At 30.4% G+C, this 26,845-nt stretch overlaps 3 protein-coding genes, 2 non-coding genes and 2 pseudogenes across 5 annotated transcripts; 3 read left to right on the forward strand and 4 right to left on the reverse strand.

Moving 5' to 3' along the window:
- Nucleotides 1–272: 272 nt before the first annotated feature.
- Nucleotides 273–2,762, reverse strand: LOC140176848 (serine/threonine-protein phosphatase 7 long form homolog). Its single transcript, XM_072208402.1, has 4 exons — nt 2,685–2,762; nt 1,232–1,653; nt 773–863; nt 273–653 (listed from the first exon to the last, which is right to left on the reverse strand). The coding sequence occupies exons 1-4, from the start codon at nt 2,760–2,762 to the stop codon at nt 273–275; spliced, it is 972 nt and encodes a 323-aa protein (XP_072064503.1).
- A 1,282-nt stretch (nt 2,763–4,044) lies between these two features.
- Nucleotides 4,045–6,827, forward strand: LOC112728093 (CASP-like protein 4B4). Its single transcript, XM_025778078.3, has 3 exons — nt 4,045–4,571; nt 4,954–5,077; nt 6,437–6,827. Exons 1-3 carry the CDS (start codon nt 4,318–4,320, stop codon nt 6,626–6,628), a joined length of 570 nt encoding a protein of 189 aa, XP_025633863.1. The 5' UTR covers nt 4,045–4,317; the 3' UTR covers nt 6,629–6,827.
- Nucleotides 6,828–10,527: 3,700 nt separating this feature from the next.
- Nucleotides 10,528–10,736, forward strand: LOC112731777 (small nucleolar RNA U3; annotated as a pseudogene).
- A 597-nt stretch (nt 10,737–11,333) lies between these two features.
- On the reverse strand, nt 11,334–11,436 carry LOC112731898 (U6 spliceosomal RNA). The gene has a single exon (XR_003167648.1). It is a non-coding gene; the product is annotated as a U6 spliceosomal RNA (small nuclear RNA).
- A 3,577-nt stretch (nt 11,437–15,013) lies between these two features.
- Nucleotides 15,014–21,167, reverse strand: LOC112728094 (WRKY transcription factor SUSIBA2). Its single transcript, XM_025778079.3, has 5 exons — nt 20,762–21,167; nt 19,925–20,047; nt 17,583–18,100; nt 17,107–17,271; nt 15,014–15,758 (listed from the first exon to the last, which is right to left on the reverse strand). The coding sequence occupies exons 1-5, from the start codon at nt 21,104–21,106 to the stop codon at nt 15,383–15,385; spliced, it is 1,527 nt and encodes a 508-aa protein (XP_025633864.1). The 5' UTR covers nt 21,107–21,167; the 3' UTR covers nt 15,014–15,382.
- A 1,798-nt stretch (nt 21,168–22,965) lies between these two features.
- On the forward strand, nt 22,966–23,068 carry LOC112731909 (U6 spliceosomal RNA). Its single transcript, XR_003167659.1, has one exon. It is a non-coding gene; the product is annotated as a U6 spliceosomal RNA (small nuclear RNA).
- Nucleotides 23,069–23,661: 593 nt separating this feature from the next.
- Nucleotides 23,662–23,871, reverse strand: LOC112731776 (small nucleolar RNA U3; annotated as a pseudogene).
- Nucleotides 23,872–26,845: the final 2,974 nt, after the last annotated feature.

Below are 26,845 nucleotides of genomic sequence, written 5' to 3' on the forward strand. Positions count from 1 at the left end.
GAACCTCCTTATCCTGTTTCAAACTGTGACATACCCCAATATTGTTGATGTATTGAAAATGATGGGGTGAACTGTGTCTGAGGTACATACTGGCTTGAGGACTGAGGTTGTTCATGTGGAAGCGGATTTGGAGGTGATATATGCGGTGAATGTGGCTCCTGTTCTTCATTGTCATCATCCATATCCTGACTACCCTCAACGGTATCCTGATTACCCTCATCCATATCCTGATTACCTTCATCATTCTCTTGACCCATAAGATTCGACAAGTTCTAGCGGTCCCCAAATTTTGATCGGTACCAGTACATGTAACTATCCAATGGATGCTGTGAAGGCATCGGAAGCTCAGAAAGAATGTAGTTATACCTGTTTGTCCAATTCATCACCCAAATTGAATGATTCGGTGTCGTGGCCCAGTTAAGATTCTTAGGACCAGTTAGGACTTCTCCATGCGCCTTGTCCAGATTCCGCTCCTGATTAGGTACTCCCTGAACAAAACCGAACTGTCGCCTAAACCTATCGGTAGCATGCCACTCGATGCATTCAAATAACACCAACGGAACTGTAGCACTCCAAACAACCGACTGCATGTAGATTTCAGCAGGAATTATATTCGGATCCACGCGATCCACAGCATAATCAACCCACACAAACTGGGAAAAATAAAGGAAACTCATGATTACAACCCACAATACCAATAACAATAACAATGCTTCATAATTTTGTCCCAGACCCTAAACGCGAAACTAATACTTCTTTAATTAAAACATACCTGGCCTTCCTGAAGTTCATCAAGGGCCTTCCTAAAGTGAGCTAGATTCAGATATCTATATTGTCGGTCACCACGCTCCCAGTTACGCCACCTAATATGATATATTCAATTAGCTCAACTGAATATTAAATATCAAGATACGGGTATATTGTAACATAATATTACCTGTTTGCTAGCGAAAAACTGCGGGGTTCCCTAGGAAGCGGCAATAGATATGGCAGTCGGATCCAAGTCCAACCGAGCAGAAGTGTTAGTGGACCATCTATTTCCTTACAGTTAAAACGAGATGCTTTGCATAACGCCCTGTAGAGGTGTGCTAGGCATGCCGATCCCCAGCTATACTGTCAAATACTAACAAAATCACAAAGCAATGGTAGAAATTTTCAGTGCACACGTGCCCTAGACTTATCCCCAAACAAGATCGTCCCGATCAGCAACATAATGTGGCACCTCACATACCTCTGTATACTAATTTCATCAGTCAACTCTAAATTTTCTTTTAGATCCCGCAGCCAGGTCAGTTTTATGCAGCTACCTCTACAGCCCGACTTACGCGGTGCAACTCCAAATTGAAGCAAACACTCTGCCTCCAAAGCTTCAAAACTACTCATTGTCATCCCTGTGACTGGAAGACCATCTGTCGGAAGACCAAGAATTAGAGCCACATCTTCAAGAGTCACGATACATTCACCAATGGGAAGGTGAAACGTATGTGTATCTGGGTGCCACCGTTCGATTAGAGCATTCACGAGTGCTTTCTGACATTGTACTACACCAATCTGAGATGCATGATAAAACCCAGTAACTCGTAAATGCTCATCCACCCTATCGTTGTACCGATCCGGAAGAACTGGATGGTCACATGTCAACATTCTTAATTTCTACAAAAAACATAATAAATTATTAGTCAACTCATTCATTAACTATTACTAACTTACTACTAAAAGGTAAGAATTTTTTAACTACAGCAACTCATTAACAAAATTTGCACAACTAACTCAACAACACATATTACTTGAAACAACACAACTGTCATAAATTATTTGACTAAATCCAATTAAAACAAATAATTATAACTTCTAAAATGAAATGAATTATTAATCCTTAAAATTTTTCAAAACTAACTATTAATAACGTTAACTAATATATACATTCCTAATCAATTCTCAAGAATGTTACAACATTAGAGATGCTGTTTATTTATTTGTGGTAGAAAATTTTTTTTCTAATATATAACATTATAATTTAAAATATTAATTATCTATTAACTATTACTTAAGTAAAATTAAACACATATTTCTAAATTTTAAAAAATACTAATAATCATTCTTATTATCTTCCTAAATTCATTTTCTAATAACAATAATAATTAACTTCCTAACAATGATAATTATAATTAACAAAAATAAACTAACGTACTTTTAAAAATTAATACTAACCATTCAGTTTTTATTCCTAAATTCAATTACTCACAACCACAATAATATTTAATTTCCTAACAATTATAACTAAAAATTTAAAAAAGATTTTAAAAAATAAACGTTGTATAAAAAAATTAATAATAATTCGGTTTACATTTTATAATTAATTTTCTAAATATTAATAATTCACTTCCTAACACTAATAATTATAATAAAAAATATTAAACAAAATTAAAAAAATATTACATCATTCTATTTACATTTTCAGATTCAATGTCTAACAACAATAATAATAATTAATCCCCTAACAATAATATTTTTTATAAAAAAATAGTGAAAAAATTTCAGAAAAAAATTAAAAACGTTGAAGAATAGTCCTAACCATTCTATATATATTTTTAAGTTCAGATCCTAACAACAATAAGAATAATTAAATTTCTAACAATAATAATTATAATTATAAAAATTAAAAAAATTTAAAACAAACTTACATAATCAGAATGACTGAGATAGTGTATAATATGAAGCTCAGGGCGATCAACATCTTTAATTTTATATTTCTTTGACATTTTCCTTTTTTTTTCACCATGCACACCACTAGCAGCAGAGGAATGAAGAAGAATGGAGTTTTGAGGTTGAGAGTGAATGCTAAAAGTGATAACCCGAATGATGAGAGTCCTTATTGCATGGTCAATGTTGATATTCAGGGCACCATTTGAGAAGTGAGCTTTGCGTGACGCGTGTCCAGCATACCACAAAACGGACCGTCCGTTTTGGTAGCTACTTCTCGGACCGTTCGTGTTGCAACTTGGATGTCGCACGGTCCGATTTTCTTCGGCACCTGACACCACACTAATGTGCAGCCCCCTCCTTCCCCTAATCGGGTGCAACACCAGCCAAGCTTTCATATACAAATTAAAAAGTGTCTTAATGCATAAGGTATAGGGTGAACAAATTTGGTATAAAAATGTAAATAATCTCCAATTTGTATTTAAAAAAAAACCAAAAAAAAAAAAAAACACAAATAGTAAACAAACAAAACGTACGTACTTGCTTGAGAAAACCCAAAAAGAAGATGCGTAGAACCAGAAGTCTTGAGAGAAAGCATTGAATATTCGGCGACACCACCAACCAGGCTTACTGCCAAGTGCCAACCCTCATCTTACTTTTTCAGATTCAATTTTATATCTTTTAGCTATTAATTATTAACATTTAATCACCTCTTTTATTTACTTAAACTGTACGAAAAATTTATAAGAAAAGAAATTATCGTACAAATTAAATTCATTTTAACTTCCTTTTACATTTTCATTCAGTTTTTATACATAGGGTTGTAACTTTATGTCTTAGATGAAAAAATAAAAAAGAAGATTATATAACGAATAAAATTTATCTCTAATATTTTTAAAATAAAATAAAAATTTAATTTTAATTTATTTATTATGTAAAAAATTTTATACAATCATTTAATTATAATTTTTTAAGAATTTAGTTAACATGTATCTTTTTTTTTTACCAAAGATAAGAGATTCAAACCCACAACCTTCTAATTGAGTATAAAGAGATTATGTCATTTGAGTTATATCTCATTTGGCAATTAACATGTGTCTTTAGGACAAACGATAAATTTATTATTAATAAAAAAATTTTAAATTTTTTATTTAATAGATATAAAATAAATATATTAAAAATTAAAAATTTTTGTATTTTTAATAAAAAAATTTTAATTTATAATTTTAACATATATTTTTAAAGAACAAGATAATCATTTCTCGTGCTTATCTCTGCCCGCCATTTTTACATCCACGCCACGCTATTAAAAAGCTCGTGCCGCTCACGCGTCCTCTGATTGGTCCTTACTCTTACTCTAGAAGCTTCGTTAACTTCTATAACGATTCTGCATACACCACCTTAAAAGCTGCTACAAACATAAAATCTTAAATCTAAATCTAATTCAAACTAAAAAAAAAAGGAAAAAAAAAAATTTACATCGCATACCTCATTTGTCTTTGTCTTAGTCTTGTATAAAGCTCATCATCTGTTTTCTTTTTTCTTCATGAGCTAATCTTTTTTTTCACTTCACTCTTGTCAAAATTGGAATTTCTCAAATAAAATTCAGACAAAATGGCGGCTTCTAATGACTCAGAGACAAAGATAAATGTTCAGTCCGTGCCGGCAAGCACGGAGGAAAGAAGTGGTGGCGGCGGTGGAGATGGCATTGCAGGGATACTACAGCGTTATAGGAGGGAGGACTTGGTTGAGAGAGGGTCTTTGTGGTTGAGAAGGGTTGCTTTTGTTTTCTCTTTTATTTCTTTCTTCGTTGTGGTCACCAATGAACATGGCGATTGGAAAGAGTTTCACAAGTATCAGGAGTACAGGTGTGGATGCATAACCTCTTTTTTAGTCAATTTCATTGTTAATTTCAAGAGTATTTTTGAGAATTTTGAATAAAGGATAACAGGTTTTAATGAAAATTTGATTTTAAAACATATTATTTGTAAATTATTTAAGTTGATCGAGTATTCAATTAGAATCCTGCTTTATATATGTAGCAATTTATTGACAAGTAAAAATCCATAAATTTAAATTAACTTAGATTTAGATGCTATTTAAATTTGTTCAATGGGTGAAGAAACTGAATGATTGATGGGAGAATTTTGAATAAAGAATGATGGGTTTTAATCAAAATTTGAGCTTTGTTCATTTGGGATTTTGAAATTAAATTTGAATTTGTTGTTATTTGGATAATAATATATATAGGTATTTGTTGGCCGTAGCAATTCTTTCTAGTTTGTACACTGGAATCCAATGTTTTCGCCAAGTTATGGGGAAAAATATGATTCAACCAAATATTGCAGTTCTTGTTGATTTCTTTGGAGATCAGGTTAGACCTTTTTTTTTGTAATATTAATTTCTATGATGCTCTTATTGTTAATCCAATAATCAAGTTGAGTAATGAAATTGATAAGGTTGTGTAACTGTGCCTTTAAGGTTTCTTAAATGATTACTTAAATTAAATTTGGATGGACATATAATTAATTTTCAATGTATCATTTTATTTAAATAGATAGTTATTTTGAAGGAAAAAAAAAATACTAAAATTTTACCCATAGTAACTTCATTCTTCAGCCACAAATCTTGGTAAACAAGAGTGTATTATTCTATTTAAAGAGAGAGAACTTTCAAGTTCGTTCTGAAAGCTTCTACAACATTAACATAATAATCATGAGAAAAAGAGAATATTTATTGACTTCTTTAGGGTGTCTGAATATTTATTGGCTTTAAACCTTTAACCTAGTTTTTCACTAACCAAGTGGGTCCAAATTTGTGTAAACATAACAAATAAAAAACGTGTCCAATACAATAATTTATTTTTTAAATGCATATTATATCGGTATATTGCATAAATAATGTAGATCTGCAAAGTATAATAATAACATATGGATTAGGATATTTTGGTGGAAGTGAAAAGTATATTTTGGTGGGGTCGAAAATAGAGCATTTCAGCGAAAGCGAAAAAAGAGTATAATTTTGATCAACTTTTTTTTTTTTTTTTTTTTTTTTTTTTACAAAAATATTACTCTCTGTGTTAAAATGTTTAAATTTAACAAAATATCTCTATAATTTGTAAGGCTTTTTGTCCGATTAAAAAAACTTTTTACCTCCCCTAAAATTGTATACTCTCGTATACACGTAAATTATACAGTTAAAACCATTTATTTTATATACATCCAAAACTTTTTATATTTAAATTTTTTAGGATAAAATATATTTTTTATTTTTAAAATTTATTAAAAATTTTAAAAATATTTCTTATTATTTTGTTTTAATTTTATCTTAAAAGTTTTCGATTTGTATCAAATATATTTCTAATTACTATTTTTTAAAAAAATTTAAAATTAATCAACAACAATTTTATAAGAACAACACAAGTTAGTTAGACATAGTTATCATACATTATTGTTAATTTAGTTTTAAATTTTTTAAAAATTTAATTGTCAAAAATATATTTGATGTAAATAAAAAATTTTAATGACAAAATTAAAATAAAATAAAATTTTAAAATATTTTTAAAATTTTTGATAAATTTAAAAGATAAAAAATATATTCTATCGATTTTTTTAATCGTAGAATACAAGATCATCTAAGTTTAATTTTAAAAGGAAGTATGTATAGTTTACTTGTAATAAATTGATTTGAATTAGATTGAGTGAAGCTAGTTTTAAAATCTTTGTGGGTACAGATAATGGCATACCTGTTAATATCATCAGCATCAGCAGCAATTCCAATAACAAACAGAATGAGAGAAGGAGCAGACAATGCATTCACAGACACATCAACCGCCGCAATTAGCTTGTCCTTCTTTGCATTTTTGTGCTTAGCACTCTCAGCCATCATTTCTGGATACAAATTATCAACTCAAACTAATATATAAAATTCCCATAGAATTTTCCCTATTAATTAATTGTTTCATATATACATTTTCATTTATTTCTCTTTAAAATAATAAAATTTCTCTGTAAATTGATGGTTCAAGGAGTGCGTGTGTACCAATTGTATAGAAAAAGTGAAATATGAGATTGTACCAATTTTATAGACAAATATAAAATAGTTAGTATTTTTTTAAAGTTAAATATATTTGTGTACTTTCTCTTCTTCTTCCTCTATTGAAAATTTTGACAGAGGAGGGTGGAGTAGGCTAGAAAATTATTATTTTTTAATATTTTTATGAACAATACATATTATAATTGTAAATTAAATTATTTTACATTAAATAATTTATATAATAAAAATTTTATTTATTATTATAAATACTGAATAAAATAATTTATTATTATTTTTAATTTAGAATTAAATAAAAATAAAATTAGAGATACTATTTTATTTAAGTTTTAGGGTTTAATACGTGGTACACTCAAATATAAATAGTAATTTTAGAATTTTGGCCTCTAATACTTTAAAATCATTTCTATAATTCTTTTTCTATTAAAAAAATTACAATTTAGCCCTATCAAAAATTAAAAAAAACTTTGATTAAAAAAGATAAAAAAAATCAAACTCTTCTGATTATGCACATGAATTTAGATAGATTTCTGCATTCAAATATTTATTTTTAAATAATTTAACATAGATGATCTTAGGATTAAAGAAACCAAAAATTTTCAATAGAATGATAATTGATTAAGGTATTATTCTAGTGCAATTTAAAGAAGCAAACAATAGATAGGATAAGCTTATATATATTTTTTTTAATATATATTCAAATAGGTCCTAAGAAATTTTGCATCGGACATTTTTATCTCTAAAAAAATTTTATCACATAGAAGTCCTAGAATTATATAAAAGTAAGATATATAGATCTCTTTGTCACACTTTTAAAGATCTATCTGTCCAAATAAAAACAATATGCTTGATTAAGATAGAGACTTATATGTTCTATTTTTGTAAAGTTTATGGATCTCAATATAATAAAATTTTTTCAAAAACAAAAATATCGACGTAAAATTCTTTAGGGACCTATTTAAATATATACTCTATTTTTTTAATAATAATAATAAGTTAATTACTCTAATAATAATAAGGGTTAACTACAAAAAAAATATACCCGAATATTTTTATCATTAACAAAAATATACCCAAAATTTATTATCAACAAAAATATTCTTAAAGGATTTAAAAATACAATAAAATATCCAAAAAAAATATCATTTTTTTTCTAAGTGACAAACCATTTTTATATTTGACAAAAAGAAGGACTCGCTGCGGCCTTATGCTACCAGAGCAGCTTAGAGCAATTTCAATAGTAATTATCCCAAGTTCCTTCTCTGACACAAGGGCACTTTTGTCCGTTGGAGTGTGAACTCAAATGAGTTCCTTCACATGGATCGATGAGGAGAGTTCCTGCTCAGAGGAACTCTCAGCCTCCAACAAAAATTTGACACATGGAATGTCAATAAATAAAATTAAATTAAAACATATACATAAAATGATAATTGTATTATATACATATATATTATAACTGTTGCATGTTACATATAAATGAATTAAAAAATGTTATATATAAATAAATTAAAATATATATTACATACCTATTATATGTATGTTAATTAATTTTGTAAATTAGTTTAATTATATTTTTATATTAAGTAATTTTATAAATTAGCTTAAATTAATTAATAATTATAATAATTAAATAGGCAGTAGTATAGACAGTTAAAAGAGAATTTGTTGAACATATATGGCAATTTTATAATGTTTGTCGTCAACTATAAAATTTAACTATATTTTTCTTTGTATTAAGTAATTTTACAAATTAGTATAATCTCGAATTATATATTTTGTATTATTGTTATATATGAATTTATTTAATATTAGTATCTTTTAACTGTAAATTATTTTTAAATTTATAAATTTAAATTATATTATTGAAAAAAATAAATTATATTTATTTTAAGTATTTTAATTAATTAATTAAGTGGGACCATAACAGGAACTAAAGTTAGTTCCTCCTAATGGAAAAGAGAGATGTTTTGAGTATGACGTAAAAGCTGATGTGGAGTTACTTTTTATGACAGGTGGGCCATAAACAGGAACTGGGATGAGTTCCCTACTGGAGATGGTCTTATAAAACACATAGAAGCACGAGGTTGTGTGTTTGAATGGAGAGACAAAGTATTTCAGGTATATCCATTTCTGGTCTCTGTCTTAAGACTTGGAGAAAATACTAATTTAGTTAAGCAAGAGTATTGATCACTGAGGTTTTTATCATATATCATGGACAGGCCAAATTGGATCCCAAGTGTTGGAAATTACAGGTAGAAGATATAATGCCACATGATTTTCACTGATGATTTGAAGTTTGAGGGAGAAGACACTTGCATATGGCGTTTGATATGCGAGTTTGCAAAGAATTTCACATGTTGCTCAGTCTTGGATGATTAGCAGAACTCAACCATTTCCTCCTCGTCCCTGGGACCTCCACCTCCACCACAGAGTGAAATGGAAAAAAAGAAAGTGTGAATTTGTTTTGTCCATTGGAGGCTAGACATCCCCTAAGGAGGGAGGTTCAGATAGAAGCTTGAATTTTTTTAGGTCACAAGACTGGGGGTGGAACTGGGCTACACGACGGTCTGAAAGTGCAAAGGGTTCTTGGTAGATTCACTAGATTGTTGAAGAAAAAGGACAATCCTCCCTTTTTTTCCCGAGGCAGCAGGTTAATTAATGTGTAAAAAAACTGTTGTAAGTTGTAACCTCTTTCTTTAGTTTTTGTAGTAGTAGTCCTATTGAAAATGTTTGCATGATTGCAGGGCAATCCTTTTTTTCCCTCCAATTTTGGGTAATAATTAAATACTTTATGTCCTGTTAGTAGCAACATGAGAAATCAAATGTGTAAAAACATTGTAACTACTTTTCAACCTTCGAGTTTCAACCATTGTTTTGGGGGAAATGTTGTGCTCTTATTCTTTCTTGTAAATTTAGTGAATGACTTCGGCAACATAACTTTCATGAACTTATATCTGGAATACTTTCATTCTAACAAATTTGGTTAACATTTATCTGGAGACATAAATAAAAAACAATTATCATAAAACAGACACACAGAATCATAGAAAAAGGAGCGTCATGTTATGAAAAGGACTATACTATACAAGAGCCAAATTGAGTGTTTTTGAACCACCTTGTTTAATTGGGATAAACTACAATGAACAAACTATGCCACAAAGGGTACTAGTAGTTCAATAATAATGGCAACATTAGCATTAAAAGATATGAATAAATAAAATTGGTGGATCAGGATCAGGATGAGAATCAAAACTGAAAACTAATCAAATAGCATTTAGCTACTTTAGTCTTCCATCTCGTAATGTAAAATGGCAATGTCCTTGTCCACAATTTACGTTTATCCTCTCTGTCATAAACTCTTTTGACTTGTTCTTCACACAAAGTTTTGCTCTTTCCAAGTCGCTTTCAGCCATTTGAAACAAATGACAGATCAGTTTTAATAACACATCATTTTGGAAGACCTAAGAGGCAACATAACTTAACCCAAATACAAGACCAATTATTCATTTCCCTAAACAGATACACACCTACACTCGGCAATGGCTAATCTCATGTGTTGTTCACTTCATGAAGCAACAATGCTGTTCGGTGTTATCACCATCATTATACAGAACATATCTTCTCTGAGCCCAATTTATTTCGGACTAGAGGACTAAACACGTGGTTAAATTTTAAGATTTTCTGAATTTCGTAAACGTAAACTTAGTCACACATCGGCTGGCTTCACAAAAGAAAAGCATTTTTTATAATCAAACACAAAGAACACAGTGCACGACCTTACTTGAACAGGATCTGTTCTATAGGCTCGTACATCTGTATCCTTGAGTTCTAAGGAGACAGGATCTAAGGTCTGGTGGATGAATTAGGACCGTGCGATCAGATCGTGATTAACCGGTTTGTGGTGCATGCCATCTGAACGGTGGAGGATCGTTCTCGCTGCATCCTTGTAGTCGAGATGGTCGCAGGTGTTCTGACAGACTCAATTTTTTTTCCTTGGCCATTTAATTAGTTATTTTCTCTAAATATGGAACACCCAACCCAGATAAAAATATAAGGCACAAAAAGTGTCGTTCAATATTCCCTACCTGAAAATAAAGGAAATTTTTTGGTTTGCAACAACTTTCTTTCTGGACAACAAAACACAGACCCAGGTAAGAAAAGAAATTACAAATTAAAATTGAAGGCAGAAACAAGCAATGGAGACGTTCCTTTTTTGGTACCACAATCACAGAAACAAGAAAGTTTAGCCTCTGAGAGGTCAAAATCCACTGAAGAAGAATGCAAAGAAGAGGAGGACTAAAAAGTGTCGTTCAATATTTCTTACCTGAAAATAAAGGAATTTTTTTTGGCTTGCACCAACTTTCTTATTCGACAACAAAATACAGACCCAGGTAAGAAAAACAATTACAAAATAAAATTGAAGGCAGAAACAAGCAATGGAGACGTTACTTTTTTGGTACGACAATCACAGAAAGAAGGAAGTCTAGCCCCAAAAAGAGGACAAATATCCATTGAAGAAAAATGAAAATTGCAAAGAGGAGGAGGAGAAATCAGAAATCCATTGAAGAACAGCGAAAAAAAATTTGGACCATTTCTCGATTTGTGCGTGTCATCCTTGCGCAGGGGCCATGCTAATCTTCTCTGTATCGTTCCAATTTTATCGGATGTCCCCGAAGGGACGAGCCTTTCAATGCACCTCTTGTATATAAGACACGTGTTTTTTAAAACTTCAACCGATGTGAGACTTCTTTGCCATTGAAACCAGAAGCAGAATAGTGGAATACCAAGAAGTTCTCACTTCTCAGTTCTCACCCTCGCTTGATGAAAAATGAAGGGGAGGAACATTTTTTTTTGTTTTCATTGGCAGTTTGGCTAAATGGTCATTAACGAGGTGCTTCTGGCTTCAACGTGCATAGATCATAGGCCTTTTAGCCTTTTCAGGCTCTTCTCTTGTCTAGGCCTGCCATGACTTGACAATCAAATGATAATAGAAAAGAGTGGAGCAGGTATATTTAATACCAACATCCGCACTGAATATTAACTACTTGCTCCAATACACGTTTTATTACCGACTGATATTTTATTTATCATCCAGAACTCAAACCGGCAAATACCCCACACACACACACACACACATATATATATATATACTTAAATTTGTTTAATAATTAAATTAGTTTTTAAAAAATAAAATATTTTTTAGATTTGTCTCTCTAAAAGATTTTTTAATCAAATTGATCATTCAAATTTCAAAGATTGCAAATTAATCATATATGTTCTTTAGTTACTTTATTCACAATTTTTGTCAACGATTAATGATGTAAAATATTAATTGATAATATACATAACACATAACATATTTAATTAGACGTTAACTAAATATGTTTACGAAAATCTATCAATTTAATCACTAGATCATATTAAGAATAGAATTTTTTTAATTGAAAAAAATGACTAAATTAATAAATTTTCTTAAACATATTTGGTCAATATCCAATTAAACATATTAGGTATTATATATGTTATCAATTAACATTTTACAATATTAATCTTTGAAAAAAATTATTAATGGAATGACTGGAGGACAAATATAATTAATTCACAATTTTTGGAGAATCAATTTGATTGAAAAAATCTTTCAAAGATAAATTTAAAGAATATTTTATCTTTCATAAACTAATTTAATAATTAATCCGATCTATACCTACCTCACTCGAACGGCAATTTCTTCGATCTAAAATATAATCTATAACTTATAAATGCAAAATATTAAAAAGATCATGTAAGTTACAAATATAATTAAGACATCACATTGTAAATTTTAAATAATTTAAAAATAATTGTTCATCAAATTAAATTCATCAAATCTCATACTTTATTTTAAGATTAAATTTTTAAAATAGTCTATGAAGATTACAATTTTTATCATTTTAATTTCTTAAATTTAAAGTTTACTATACTATTCTTTGATATTTATTTTTGGACACCATATTAGTCCCACTAATATTTTAATTTGTTCCACCAATATTGAATCAATAAACAAAATGTTGAATTGTTTTTGACTTTGTTACGCTAAACACAAAGCTAAATAATATCATTTATTTTGATATTTAAACAAGACAAAAACAAAAAATGAAAAAAACTTATATGATATTCAAATCATTTTATTTCCTCTCTTTCTCCAAAACGATTTTGTTTTTGTCTTATTTAAAAGCTAAAACGAAACAATATTGTTTAGCTCTCTGTGCTAATCTAACAAGTCAAAGTCAGCAGAATACTCTGTTCATTGACTCAATATCAAAAAGTGTTCAAAAATTAATATGATGCTTGAAGCTAGATTTTAAAAATTAGTATAATAAATTTTAAATTTAAATGATAAAAATTGTAAATTTCAAAAACCAAAACTTTAGTTCTATTTGAAACATTCATATTATATATGTTCTAAGTAAGTATTGAATGAGATGATTATTATCCATATACCCTCTCATATCCAAACAATTATCATTAAATATGTACTCGTATTTACCCAAGAATTCAATCAACAATTAAAAAATTTATCCTATTCAAGCCAGAAACTCAACTCAAATTGTCATATGTAAGTTCGTTTGTTAGTTCATTTATCTCAATATAGAAATCAAAGTCTACCATATATAACAAACACACAAAGTTGAAAAGACCATATTATTAACATCATATCAAGAAGTAATAAATTAGGAAAAAATTACTATTTTTATTCACGAAAATTCTAAATATTGACAAATTTATTCACGAAACGAAAAAATTAAAGTTATATCCATAAAAGACGAATTCGGTACAATAAAATTATCTAAACTCTAAAAATTATCTAAAAGTTACAAATTTTCTTATTTAGTATTAATTAATTATCGCAACAATTAATGAATGCTAAATAAGGCAAGTTATGACTGTTTTTGGCTGATTTTCTTTGGTTACCAAACATTTTCGCTCAGTCTAACCTAATCCGTAACCCCTTTTATGGCTCTATCACCACTAAATTCTTCCTCTCCAACTCTCATCCACATCAACCACAACCGCCAGTATTACCGTCACCCCAGCCACAACCCTCGTCGCCTCTTTTTTCTTACCACCACCATCCTCCTAACAAACAACTAGATTAAGAGGTCAAAAGTTGGATAGAACTATAGCAACACCATAAAATCATAATCAAATACCAGTCACTGCCACCATCACAAAAACCACGATCTTTAATGCTGCCATCTCCATCGCCACTGTTTTTGTTATATCCACCTTCACAATGGCCATTACCGTAGCGAAATTCACCATCACCACCACCACCAGCATATTCACTATTGTTTGACATTGCCTCCAGCGGCGAGCTTCATCGACGATGACAACAGACGCAGCGGTGACGAAACGGTTCCTCCTCCATTGCATTCCTCCTCTTTTTCTTTGACTAACTCGTGCTCTCCCTCTCTTTGTTTTATGCGTCTCCAACTACGACGGCAACGACAAAGTCCTCCTCCAGTGACAACTCTGACAGTCGCGACTTAGAGGAAAGTTTTGACAGTGACAATACATCTCTTCCTTCTTCTCCCCGCGTTTTGTCGTTTTCTCTCTATTTCTGACTTTTTTTCTCTCACTCTTCCTCCCGATAATGACGGTCGCTCCCAGTCCCGTCAGCATCCCCTCTCTACTCTCGCTCCTAATCTGACAATTTTAGAAAAATGTGTTGCTGACGATATTTGCAGTAAGAATAGAAAGAAGGATAAAAAGTGAGAAAATAGAATTAGAAGAGGGATAATTTAAAATTTTTGAATAACTTTTTAGTATTTGAATAATTTTGTCATAGGTACCATCTTTGGATACATCTTCAATGAATAGATTTATTTGCATTTAAAACTATCGTTGATAAAAATAATATTTTATCCCAATAAACAATATTCAAAGAGAAACAATTTTCTTTTGTCCAAAATAATACCGAAAAGATAAAATATACTTTTTGTCTCTAAAATTTGACAAAAATTTTAAAAATATTCATAAATTTTATTTTATTTCAATTTTATCCTAAAAATTTCCTATAGACAAAAATAAAACCAATTCAACTGTCTCAATTTTTTTTAATTTTACTGTCAAAAATATATTTGATACAAATTAAAAATTTTTGAGATAAAATTAAAACAAAATAAAATTTAAAGATATTTTTAAAACTTTTGCCAAAATTTTTAGAAAAAAAAAATATATTTTACCCTATCCCCCAAAAAAAAAAAAAAGGCTAGAATTCATCAGTCAAATTGCCTTCAGCATCTGCAACTCTTAAATTAGAAGTTGACGCAAGTCCTACATTCTTGCCAAGCACAAGATTCCTACAGTTCTAGTCTACAATAATCTCACTGAGCTAACCAAAATGTCCATGACATTTTCTTTTATTCTATTCTAATATGAAAACAACCAAGTTCCTATGTGTTATTTCCAAAATATTGTCACTTTGAAAATCTAATACATTTATAATTCAATGTATCTTTATACGATTATATCAAGATAAATTGAATTATTACTGTACTAAATTTTAAGAATGACAAATATTTTATAGCAGAAACAACGCGACTTTATAACATATCTGAAATCCTACCAAACCTGAATTGAGTCACTAATCCTTCTTCTCTTCATTGTTTGAGCTTGGTCCCTCATTGGCATATGAAGTACCAATCAATGACCTACCGAAATTTGGAATTCCAACAATGAAGGGAAGAGTAGTAAGTTCTTGACTTGCTTGATTTTCATTGTTGGCCCTTGGTGAAGATAGTGATAGGCTTGTGTCATGAAGAGGAAGTGATGATGATGATGATGGGGTTGCAAAGTTGTTGGTGAGTGATGCTATGCGAGATGCAAAGGATGATCTTTCTTGAGGAACATCATGGTTGTGTTTGCCTTCATAGGTTGTCATCACAGACTTTATGTCATCTGCAGCTCTCTCCACATGTTTCTTCACGTTACAACCTGGACTCACACACTTATAGTAGTTCCTACACATATTTTGAACTATTTAGAACACAAGATACTAGCCAAGACATCGATGTTGTGTTTGACTTTTATTTCTAAGATGAAAAATACAACAATAGAGACAATAACAGGAATTTGGGACAAAAAATTGTGTCTCTGTCTATGTCTTCCAAAGAGTAAATATTCAGATTGATCCTAAACTTATATTCGTACTTCAATATGCTCTCAAAGTTTCAATTTATTTAATTAGATCCCCTAACTTAACATATGTGGCTCACATTAGTCCCTGGTGCTATTTTTGCACCAGAACTGTTATATGCTCAAATAGACTAATGGCTGCCATGCTGGACTCCTTGACGACTATTTGATGTAGTAATTAAAATATTTTACCTCAATTTGCTTCCTAAGAAGTTTTTAAAACTCTCAAGTGAAATTAGGATTACGATTTTAAAGAATTCGTAGGAAGAAAATTGAGGTAAACAAGTTTCAATTATTACATTAAATAGCTTTTAGAAAATCTAGCATGCCAGCCATCAATCCGTCGGAGTACGTCATTAACAATTCTGTGGAAAAAAACAAGGTCAGAGATGTGTATCACAAATGCTAAATTGAGAGATTAAATTAAGTAAATCAAAATTTCGATAACCAAATTGAAGTATGAGTATAACTTCAGAGACTAATCTACCAATTAACTTGTCTTCCAAATCAAATAAGTATATGTGTAGCTGCTGTTTACTTGTTTCTATATTTTTGTCTCATGGAAAAAATCTAATGGTAACTTGAGACAATAAAAAAAGATGTAATTAAAAAATCTTTCTCAAAACTATGATATTTTTGCATGTTTCCAAGCTGTCTATTTTTTTTTAAAGATTTTTTGTCTCAATTCTTTGTATTTTTATACAAAAATAATCTTCAAGGTGTGAAAAGTAAAACATATAACAAGATATTAATTTTAATACAATAACAATATATGAAAAAATTAGAGTGTGTTGGTTTGCATTTTTATTTTTTATTTTCAAAATGTTAGAAGAAATATAACCACGTGTATTTTCTCCTATCAGCTTAAACTTTTAGAAAAAGTGATATTATGACATAGTATTAGAACATGTATAAAAGATTTAGAGTTCGATCCTTATTGAATTACAGAAGAAAGAATTTTACCAAAAGACGAATAAAAAAAAAACCTATACAAAAGAAATAAAAAATAAATCACCCAAACGAATACAAAAGAATAGGAAGAGAAAACATAAAACAATAATGCAAACCAAACACCCCTTACATTGCCAAGAACTATATGTTTTAAGGTTGTAAGATTTTCAAATTAGTGAATGTTTGAGCCAAGTGGTTCTGCTAATTTTGAAAGTAATTTACCTTGGGTTTGGGTTTCCCTTAACAACTTTCTGGCCATATTTCCTCCACTTATAGCCATCGTCAAGAATGTCAATTTCAGTTGTAGTTTGAACTACAACTCTGGGTTCCTTTATAGCTTTGCCCCCACTCGGAAACAAATAGCTATAGATTCCATTCCCTCCTTTCCTTCAATAACAATCATAATTAGTTATAGTCAACTCAAGCTCACATTTTAATTTAGTTTCATATTATTTTTTATTTGGATAACTAACACTAATCTACTTACAAGTTTTATGATCAACACACAACATTTTGTATGTGTCTTGTAAAATCCGAAACCATTTTCTTTTTCTTTTTTAGAAGACTTGAAATCAAGACATTGGTAAAGACATATAGGTGGCAAACTATTTTTATAAACCTTTTTTTTCAATCACAATTCAATTTGATTTTAACAATGCAAATGGGGCACTAGAGTGAATATATACTATTGAGCTTACAATCTTTTGGTGTGTGCTCCAAGTTGATTTTCAACACCTCCTCCAACAGATTGTCGATTCAAATTCACCGAGTCAGTGTATGATGATGCATAAAGTTCATTAACTAATGGAAAATTTGCACTTCCAACAGGTTTAGAAGGCTTGGGATGGTTGTGATTTCCCTTGTACATAATGGCAATGATTTTTCCATCCAAGTTTCTCCCAACTTTCTTCTTCATCGTGCAATTTGGTTCTGCGCACCTATAATAACTCCGGGGATTTTCGCCTCCTTTCGTCCGTTTCTCTCCATATTTCCTCCAATTGTATCCATCTCCGTCCTCATCTTCATTAATAGATTTATGACAATTTAGTTGAGGAGCTAAAGTGCTATGTATTTCGGGAACGGCTAAGGCCATTTCAGAGAAGTTGCGGAGATACGGATCTTGAAAATTTGTTGTATTCGTCATCGGCGATGAAAAATCAACAAGCATGCCAGATTCAAGGATTGTAAATGTGTCCTGCTTTCTTTGTGGGTCTCCCTGTTCAAATTTAAACAGTATTAAAAACAAAACCTAAGCAATTGCAATTTAGAACTTCCAAATCATCAATGAATTATAGCTTGTTTATTGTGACTATGTAGTTTGACAATCATAGGAATAAGTTTGGGATTGTCAAGAATCCAAAACATAGAAATTAAATACAATTTCATTAGTTCAATTAGACCAAGTTTCGCATCATCCGACGGGTATCTAGATGTTTGATATGAAAATTTCATAAAAATTATGCATAAACTTATCAAAGAAAAGTTTACATAATAAAAATTCATAATACTACAATTAAAGAAAAAAAATTCAAATTTATTGGGCAAAAACTACTTAAGTAAAGAGCTAGAAACACGAAAGATAAAGATGTAAAAGAAGAGTTAAGAGACCGAAAGACTCATATCGTTGTCAATTGCTAGCAGCCGCCACCGTCTTCACTCTGTTCACTAAAGACTAGGCAACCTTTGTTAGTCACGGTTGACCATGAGAAAAGGTGAAATAGGACAATAAAGTTAAAGTGATAAAATGACATATTTTGGCATGAATACGATGTACTTATTTAAAGACAGTATTGAGTAAACTTATTAAGGAAAATTTACTTTATATAATAAAATACCATAATACTACAATTAGAGAGAAAACATTCAAATTTATTGGTCAAAACTACTCAAGTAAAGAGAAACTCAAAAGATAAAGATGTAAAATAGCAGAGTCAAAGACCGAAAGACCCATATCATTATCAATTGCTAATAGCCGCCATTGTCTTCACTCTATTCGCTAAAGACTAGGTCATGGGTTGTAACTTGTTGGCCGCCGTTTGAAATGAGAAAAAATGGAAAGCGATAAATTTAAGGCAATAAATTTAAATGACATATTTTGTTATGAATAGAATGTAGCTGTCTAAAGACTGTATTGAGTTGTACTTACGCGATTTTTAATAATAAATTATTACTAATAACAATAAACTTCTATACTTTGATCATGTCCAATTGTACTTCCATGTGTTGTAAAGCTAATTTATTTTATCACACTACTTAAGGCACATGTATAAACATAAAAAGCCTGTTTTAAATGATCTAAATGAGTGTATCCATGCTTCAAACCCCTTATGGTAAGAATTAATTATATAATTAATTTTAATCATATCAACTTTCCAATTGATAATAATTCCTATTTCACAAAGGCGCGCTCTATATATCCAAGCAAATATAAGTAGCCAAAACAATTATAAGAAGTCTAAGAAATATATCTCTAACTCACTTAAGTCTTTAACAAAGTATACTTGCAATGTTACACATCTAAGTCTTTTTATGAACTAAGTTCAACAAAGTTAAACAATAAGACTTAAAATAATACTAGTCATACTGATTTTTATTATGTTAGATCATTTTAATTAGACTTAGTTAACAAAAAAACTTGAATGTGTAACATTATTTTTTTTACAGATGTGTATTTCAAAATCAACGCAAATTCTAAATTAAAAGTAAAATATACACAATAGGCGGCCCAAGAAACTGTATTGGACCAAAAACTTGTTCTGTGACCAAAAAGATTGTCGTCCAAATCTATTTATACTTATTATTTTCTTCTTTTTTTTTTTTGATAAATGCTAGAAAAGAAAGAAATTATTCTATAGGGAAGATAGAAAACATCTCGTCTTTTCTAGTGTCCTTGTTTTATTACTTAAATTTAGATGCATTTATATAATTGTACACTTAATTTACCTTTATTAAAAAGTACACATTAAAAGAAATTGCTTAGTGATCAAATTATAGATAATCGATAAAACAGACAACCTAAAAAGAGGAAAGATTAAGTTACCTCTTCAAAAATGTTTGAGGAGGATTGTAAGAGAGACACATCAATAGAGGGGTCAGAGTAGTACTTTTCATCCTCTTCCTTACTTTGTTGATTCTCACTTGAACTGTTTCTCCAGTTTAAACTCTGGCCAAAAGAATACACATATGCATTTTAATTTAGTAATGAGACCTAAAATGGTATTCTTATATTAATCTAGTTTGAATTAATCAAGGGGATATGATCATTTTAGTATTAATAACTCGAGGAACAAGGGATGAATTACATGAATTAATTTAGGTGGTAATTTATCATATTATATATATCAATATATTATTTTTTTTTTACTTTACTAGTTCACTTATACTAAATCTGTTATAACTTGCATCTAAATAAAGGCTACAGAAATTAAAGGATAAATTCAACATCCTTATACATACAATTTTAAATTACAATTTGCTCCCTGAATTTTAACTCAGTTTTTTTCAAAGATAAGACTTGAAACTTAGACCTGTAGGTAAGAACGGGAAGATTATGGCATCTAAACTATAGTTCGTTGGCTTTAACTCATATAATTTACTTACTATTAAAATTTGCAATTTGATCAATAGAAATTACTCCAAAATAGACCTTATTTTACTAAATTTTGTACCATCTAATACCTTCATGTATGCGGTCAAATTATATATTATAAACCCTGAGGGTAAAACGCATTTTTTCCCTAATATTAATTATGAACATACACAATTTTTTTTTTTTTTAAATAAGCTTCATATACATCATTAGAGTATACAATAGCTATAAAAAAAAAAAAAGTATACAAAACAAGATATTGGACTAATATTTGGTTTGTAAACTTACATTTGATTCAGAAAGAAATGCATCCAAGAACTCATTGGGATTGAAACCAGGTGGGAAATCAGAGTAAGAAGGGTAAATTATTGATGAAAAAAATTCACCATGATTATCATCACTACCAGTTCTAGGTATAGAAGTTTCCCAACAATTATCAACCATGCTGATGTTGTTGTACCTTCTTGAAAGTAAGCCACTGAAAGTAGTGAAAGACATGTTCCTTTCTTTTTTGAGAAAGTGATGCATATTTTGTGAGCATATATATATGTGAATTGAAGTAAGAGCATGCATGCATGTGTTAGGAAGTTGCTTCTGAGAAGTTGAAGATTCATTTTCTTGAATATTGACCATGGAAATAAAAAACAAGGGAAAAAAGGAAGATAGGTCAAGGGTTGTGGGTTTGACTTGACTTAAACATAAAGCTAGTACGATATGATATATTTGTCTTATTTAATTTAATTTAATTTAATTTAATAGTTGAAGGAGTGCATAGAGCATAGAGCATAGAGCATAGGACATGTAATGTTGAACGAGGTTCTATATGTAGCCACGTGTCTCATTAAGTCATTACGTGGCTACCATTTTGATTCGGTGTCTCTATATATAGAAGTCGAAAATGAGTTGAATGTGTACTACTCTCTCTAGTTGTAAACAAGTGCCCCATGCACTAAATTAGAGGACGTCTCAGAATAAAAAATAAAACAGCATATATATATGCTTACGATATCTCTTAATTCCACACGTCATTGCAAATGAAAATTCTATTTAACAATTTATTATCACACAATGAGTTATTATATATATATATATATATATATATATATATATATATATAAAATAAAATTTAAATTTCGATATTTATTTAAAAAAATTATTAAATTAATCATTAAATCAATCTAAATTAATTAAATATATATATATATATTTTAATATATTAAAATATTCTCTTTCATCAAAATAACTAGCTATAAAAATGCAAAACGAAACCGCACATACATAAGAACAAGAAAATTTTAATAATATATAGTATTATTATATAAGTCAATAAAAGGATTGTACTATACGTAATTAATCATTTTTAAATGTCATTAAAACTAAAATTATGATTAAAATACACAATAATTATTTTCTTCATATTAAACATTGATAAAATTTTGATAGTAAATATTTCAGACTAAATTATAAAGTCTTTTCGATATCAGGAAACGAGCAGGTTAAATTTGGGCTTCTAGTTTTGTACATCTGAAAATTCAAATTAATTTTTTTTATGTATCTTTCAGCAAGACAAACTATGAATTAATATATTGTTGATCAATAAATTACTATATATATATAAAGTGGAATATTTTTTTTTTAAATGAATTAGTAAATTAATCACTAAATCAATTTAAATTGATTAAATTCAAACTTATTTTTTTTGGGTTATTAAGCGGGGGCAAATCCAAACCAAGTTTTCGTTTTTATCTTTTTGGGTGTGGGCTTGTGGCGGTCCAAGCGATGTGCATACCAACAACCCTACCATGCAATTTCACTCTACTTGGGAAGTGAAACAAATAATAAACCAAGTGAAAGTAGAATGTAATGAGTCCTTTTTGTTTTGGTAACTAGAATGTAGTGAGTCTTAACTCTTATGACACTACCAATGTTATTTTCAACTTACTATAGTGATTGTGATATTAGGTCAATCAAGTGGTGAGAATTTGTGTTGTCACTCCTGTAAAATGAAGAGACTTCCATAAAGAGCATGTCATGTCATGATTAGTCGCGTAAACATTGCAAAGTGATTAATCACTATTGTTACTTATTTATCTTGTTTATTCATACAAATTGAGAGCAGTAAGAATAAAAGAAGCATAAGTAAATCCTACTAGTAAATAGTAATGAATAATCCATGAGGTGTGAATAGTGATGTGTCAAGTCATGGCAGGCCTAGACAAGAGAAGAGTCCGAAAAGGCTAAAAGGCCTATGATCTATGCACGTTGAAGCCAGAAGCTCCTCGTTAATGACCATTTAGCCACACCGCCAATGAAAACAAAAAAAAAAATGTTTCTTCTCCTTCATTTTCCATCAAGCGAGGGTGAGAACTGAGAAGTGAGAACTTGTTGGTATTCCACTATTCTTCATCTGGTTTCAATGGCAAAGAAGTCTCACATCGGTTGAAGTTTTAAAAAACAAGTGTCTTATATACGAGAGGTGCATTGAAAGGCTCGTCCCTTCGGGGACATCCGATAAAATTGGAACGATACAGAGAAGATTAGCATGGCCCCTGCGCAAGGATGACACGCACAAATCGAGAAATGGTCCAAATTTTTTTCGCTATTCTTCAATGGATTTCTGATTTCTCCTCCTCTTTGTAATTTTCATTCTTCTTCAATGGATATTTGTCCTCTTTTTGGGGCTAGACTTCCTTCTTTCTGTGATTGTCGTACCAAAAAGTAACGTCTCCATTGCTTGTTTCTGGCTTCAATTTTATTTTGTAATTGTTTTTCTTTCATGGGTCTGTATTTTGTTGTCAAATAAGAAAGTTGGTGCAAGCCAAAAAAAAATTCCTTTATTTTCAGGTAAGAAATATTGAACGACACTTTTCAGTCCTCCTCTTCTTTGCATTCTTCTTCAGTGGATTTTGACCTTCTGAGGCTAAACTTTCTTGTTTCTGTGATTGTGGTACCAAAAAAGTAACGTCTCCATTGCTTGTTTCTGCCTTCAATTTTAATTTGTAATTTCTTTTCTTACCTGGGTCTGTGTTTTGTTGTCCAAAAAGAAAGTTGTTGCAAACCAAAAAATTTCCTTTATTTTCAGGTGGGGAATATTGAACGACACTTTTTGTGCCTTATATTTTTATCTGGGTTGGGTGTTCCATATTTAGAGAAAATAACTAATTAAATGGCCAAGTTAAAAAGATTTGAGTTTGTCAGAACACCGTGCAACCATCTCGACCACAAGGATGCAGCGAGAACGATCCTCCACCGTTCAAATGGCATGCACCACGAAACGGTTAATCACGCTCCGATCGCACGGTCCTAGTTCATCCACCAAACTTTGGTTCCTGTCTCCTTAGAACTCAAGGATACAGATGTACAAACCTATAGAACAGATCCTGTTCGAGTAAGGTCGTGTACTTTGTTCTTTGTGTTTAGTTATAAAAAATGCTTTTGTTTTTTGAACCCTGCCGATGTGAGACTAATTTTACGTTTACGAAATTCAGAAAATCTTAAAATTGAACGACGTGTTTAGTCCTCTAGTCTGAAATAACTTGGGCTCAGAGAAGATATGTTCTGTATAATGATGGGGATAACACCGAACAGCATTGTTGCTTCATGAAGTGAACAACACATGAGATTAGCCATTGCCGAGTGTAGGTGTGTATCTGTTTAGGGAAATGAATAATTGGTCTTGTATTTGGGTAAGTTATGTTGCCTCTTAGGTCTTCCAAAATGATGTGTTATTAAAACTGATCTGTCATTTGTTTCAAATGGCTGAAAGCGACTTGGAAAGAGCAAAACTTTGTGTGAAGAACAAATAGAGGATAAACGTAATTATTGAACTACTAGTACCCTTTGTGGCATAGTTTGTTCATTGTAGTTTATCCCAATTAAAAACAAGGCGGTTCAAAAACACTCATTTTGGCTCTTGTATAGTATAGTTCTCGAATGGCCCTTAATCCAGCACAGGTCTAATACGATTGATTGCAAGTAATTTACCTTGTGTTTGGGTTTCCCTTGACAACTTTCTGGCCATATTTCAAGAACGTCAATTTCAGTTGTAGTTTGAACTACAACTCTGGGTTCCTTTATAGCTTTGCCCCCACTCGGATTAAACAAATAGCTGTACAAGTTATATGATCCTATACACCACATTCTGTATTTGTCTTTTGTAAAATTCGAAATCATTTTCTTTTTCTTTTTTAGAAGACTTGAAATCAAGACAAACTATTTTAATAATCACAATTTAATTTAATTTTAACAATGCAAATGGGGCACTAGAGTGAATATATACTATTGAGCTTACAATCTTTTGCTGGTGTGTGCTCCAAGTTGATTTTCAACACCTCCTCAAACAGATTGTTGATTCAAATTCCCCGAGTTGGTGTATGATGATGCATAAAGTTCATTAACTAATGAAAAATTTGCACTTCCGACAGGCTTATAAGACTTGGGATGGTTGTGATTTCCCTTGTACATAATGTCAATGATTTTTCCATCCAAGTTTCTCCCAACTTTTTTTTTTCATCGTGCAATTTGGTTCTGCACACCTGTATTGAGTTGTATTTATGCTGTTTTTAATGATAACAATAAGCTTCTATACTTTGATTATATTCAATTGTACTTCCTTGTGTTATAAAGCTAGTTTATTTTATCACACTACTTAAGGACCATGTATGAACATAAAAAGCCTATGTTTTAATGATCTAAATGAGTGCATCCATGCTTCAAAGCCCTTTTGGTAAGCGTTAATTATATAATTAATTTTAATCATATCAACTTTTCAATTGATAATTCCTGTTTCACAAAGGGGCTTTCTCTCTCTTTCTAGAAAATGTATAGATAAATAATTTTTAACCAACCAACTTTAAACAACTATAATTAATAATAATTGATGTTGTGTTTTTTAAAAGATAAAATTTAAATAATTACTAATTAATAATAATTTAAAAAATTAGGATCACTAATTAATAATAAATTGGCTAGTAGTTGAAACGTTGAGTGTTAATTACCTAACTGAATTCGATATTCAAGCAAATACAAATGGCCAAAACAATTATAAGAAATCTAAGAGATATATCTCACTTAAATTTCTAAGTATATTCGGTTGGATTGTAATTCTAGTCAAGTTTTGTACAGTAAAAAATTTTACAATTGTGTATTTTATTTTTTGGAACAATACAATTATGTATTTTAAGATCAACATAAATTCTAAATTAAAAACAAAAACATATGAAAGGTTTCGTTTCATGGAAACGACTGCGTTTTTTGAGGATGTAAATTAAGGCAATTTACCATAATAAATAAACTGGCATCCAATATTACTAGATTATACAAAATGTAAAATAGATACCAAAATGCATTTTTTCATAATCTATGTAAACGCGAGAGGGATCCCGCAGTTTACGAATACACGTAATCCACTAAGGGGTGTCGCAAATTACGTTCTAGGAAAAATAAGCATGATCTGTGACAGGGGTGTCTCGGTTTATGTGTGAATGACGAGACTGCATAAACCGCGACAGAAGTCTAACGGTTTATGCGTTAGTATAAATACGGTTTAGGGGTTTCGCGGATTACATTTGTGGTGGTTGTAAGGTTTTTTAGAGAGAGAAGGAGAGATTTTCTAGAGAGAGAAAAAGAGAGAAAAGTGTAGGTTAGTTGAGTTGAGATGGCAGAGGCACCCAGTCTTTAGAGGTTCAACGGCATTGCTCACGTTGCTGGCAGCATAAACGAAGATGTTAGTTTGGTTATTTTTAGTTAATGTATTTCATATAATATTTTTCCAATGATTGTGATTTAGGTATTTAAATTTAGATTAATGTCTTGAATCGTTTATGCCTTTCATTGAATTTTGTGATTAGAAAATAGGAACTGTATGTTACCTGTTTAAATTTTAATATTGTATTTTTTGTGTTAGATTACTTTAAATTAGTGTTGAATTTTTTATATGTTTGGTTTCTTCTGTCACATGCTCCAGCCGATTGGGTGTATTTATAGTGTCCGGAGGCAACAGAACATGCCTCTGCATGACAGGATCGTACCCTATTTAGAGAGGGCTGATTTGTACCACCTGGCGAAACTCAACGCCAAGTGATTCTGGTTGGACGAGTCTTTAGTCAGCGTTTTCATTAATAGGTAGCGTTCTGAGATGCATACCTTTCATATGCTTTTTTTGAAAAGTGTACTATCACGCTGCACGGTGTAGCATACCAGTTGGGTCTGTCCGTGGATGATTTACGTGTATTCGGGTGCCTTATAGATTTTGAGAAGCTTATGGACAAATGCAAAACGAAACCACACATACATAAGAACAAGAAAATTTTAATAATAAATAGTATTATACAAGTCAATAAAAGGATTGTACTATACGTGATTAATCATTTT

This window comes from Arachis hypogaea, chromosome 12 (genome assembly GCF_003086295.3).
Source record: "Arachis hypogaea cultivar Tifrunner chromosome 12, arahy.Tifrunner.gnm2.J5K5, whole genome shotgun sequence".
Lineage (NCBI taxonomy): Eukaryota > Viridiplantae > Streptophyta > Magnoliopsida > Fabales > Fabaceae > Arachis > Arachis hypogaea.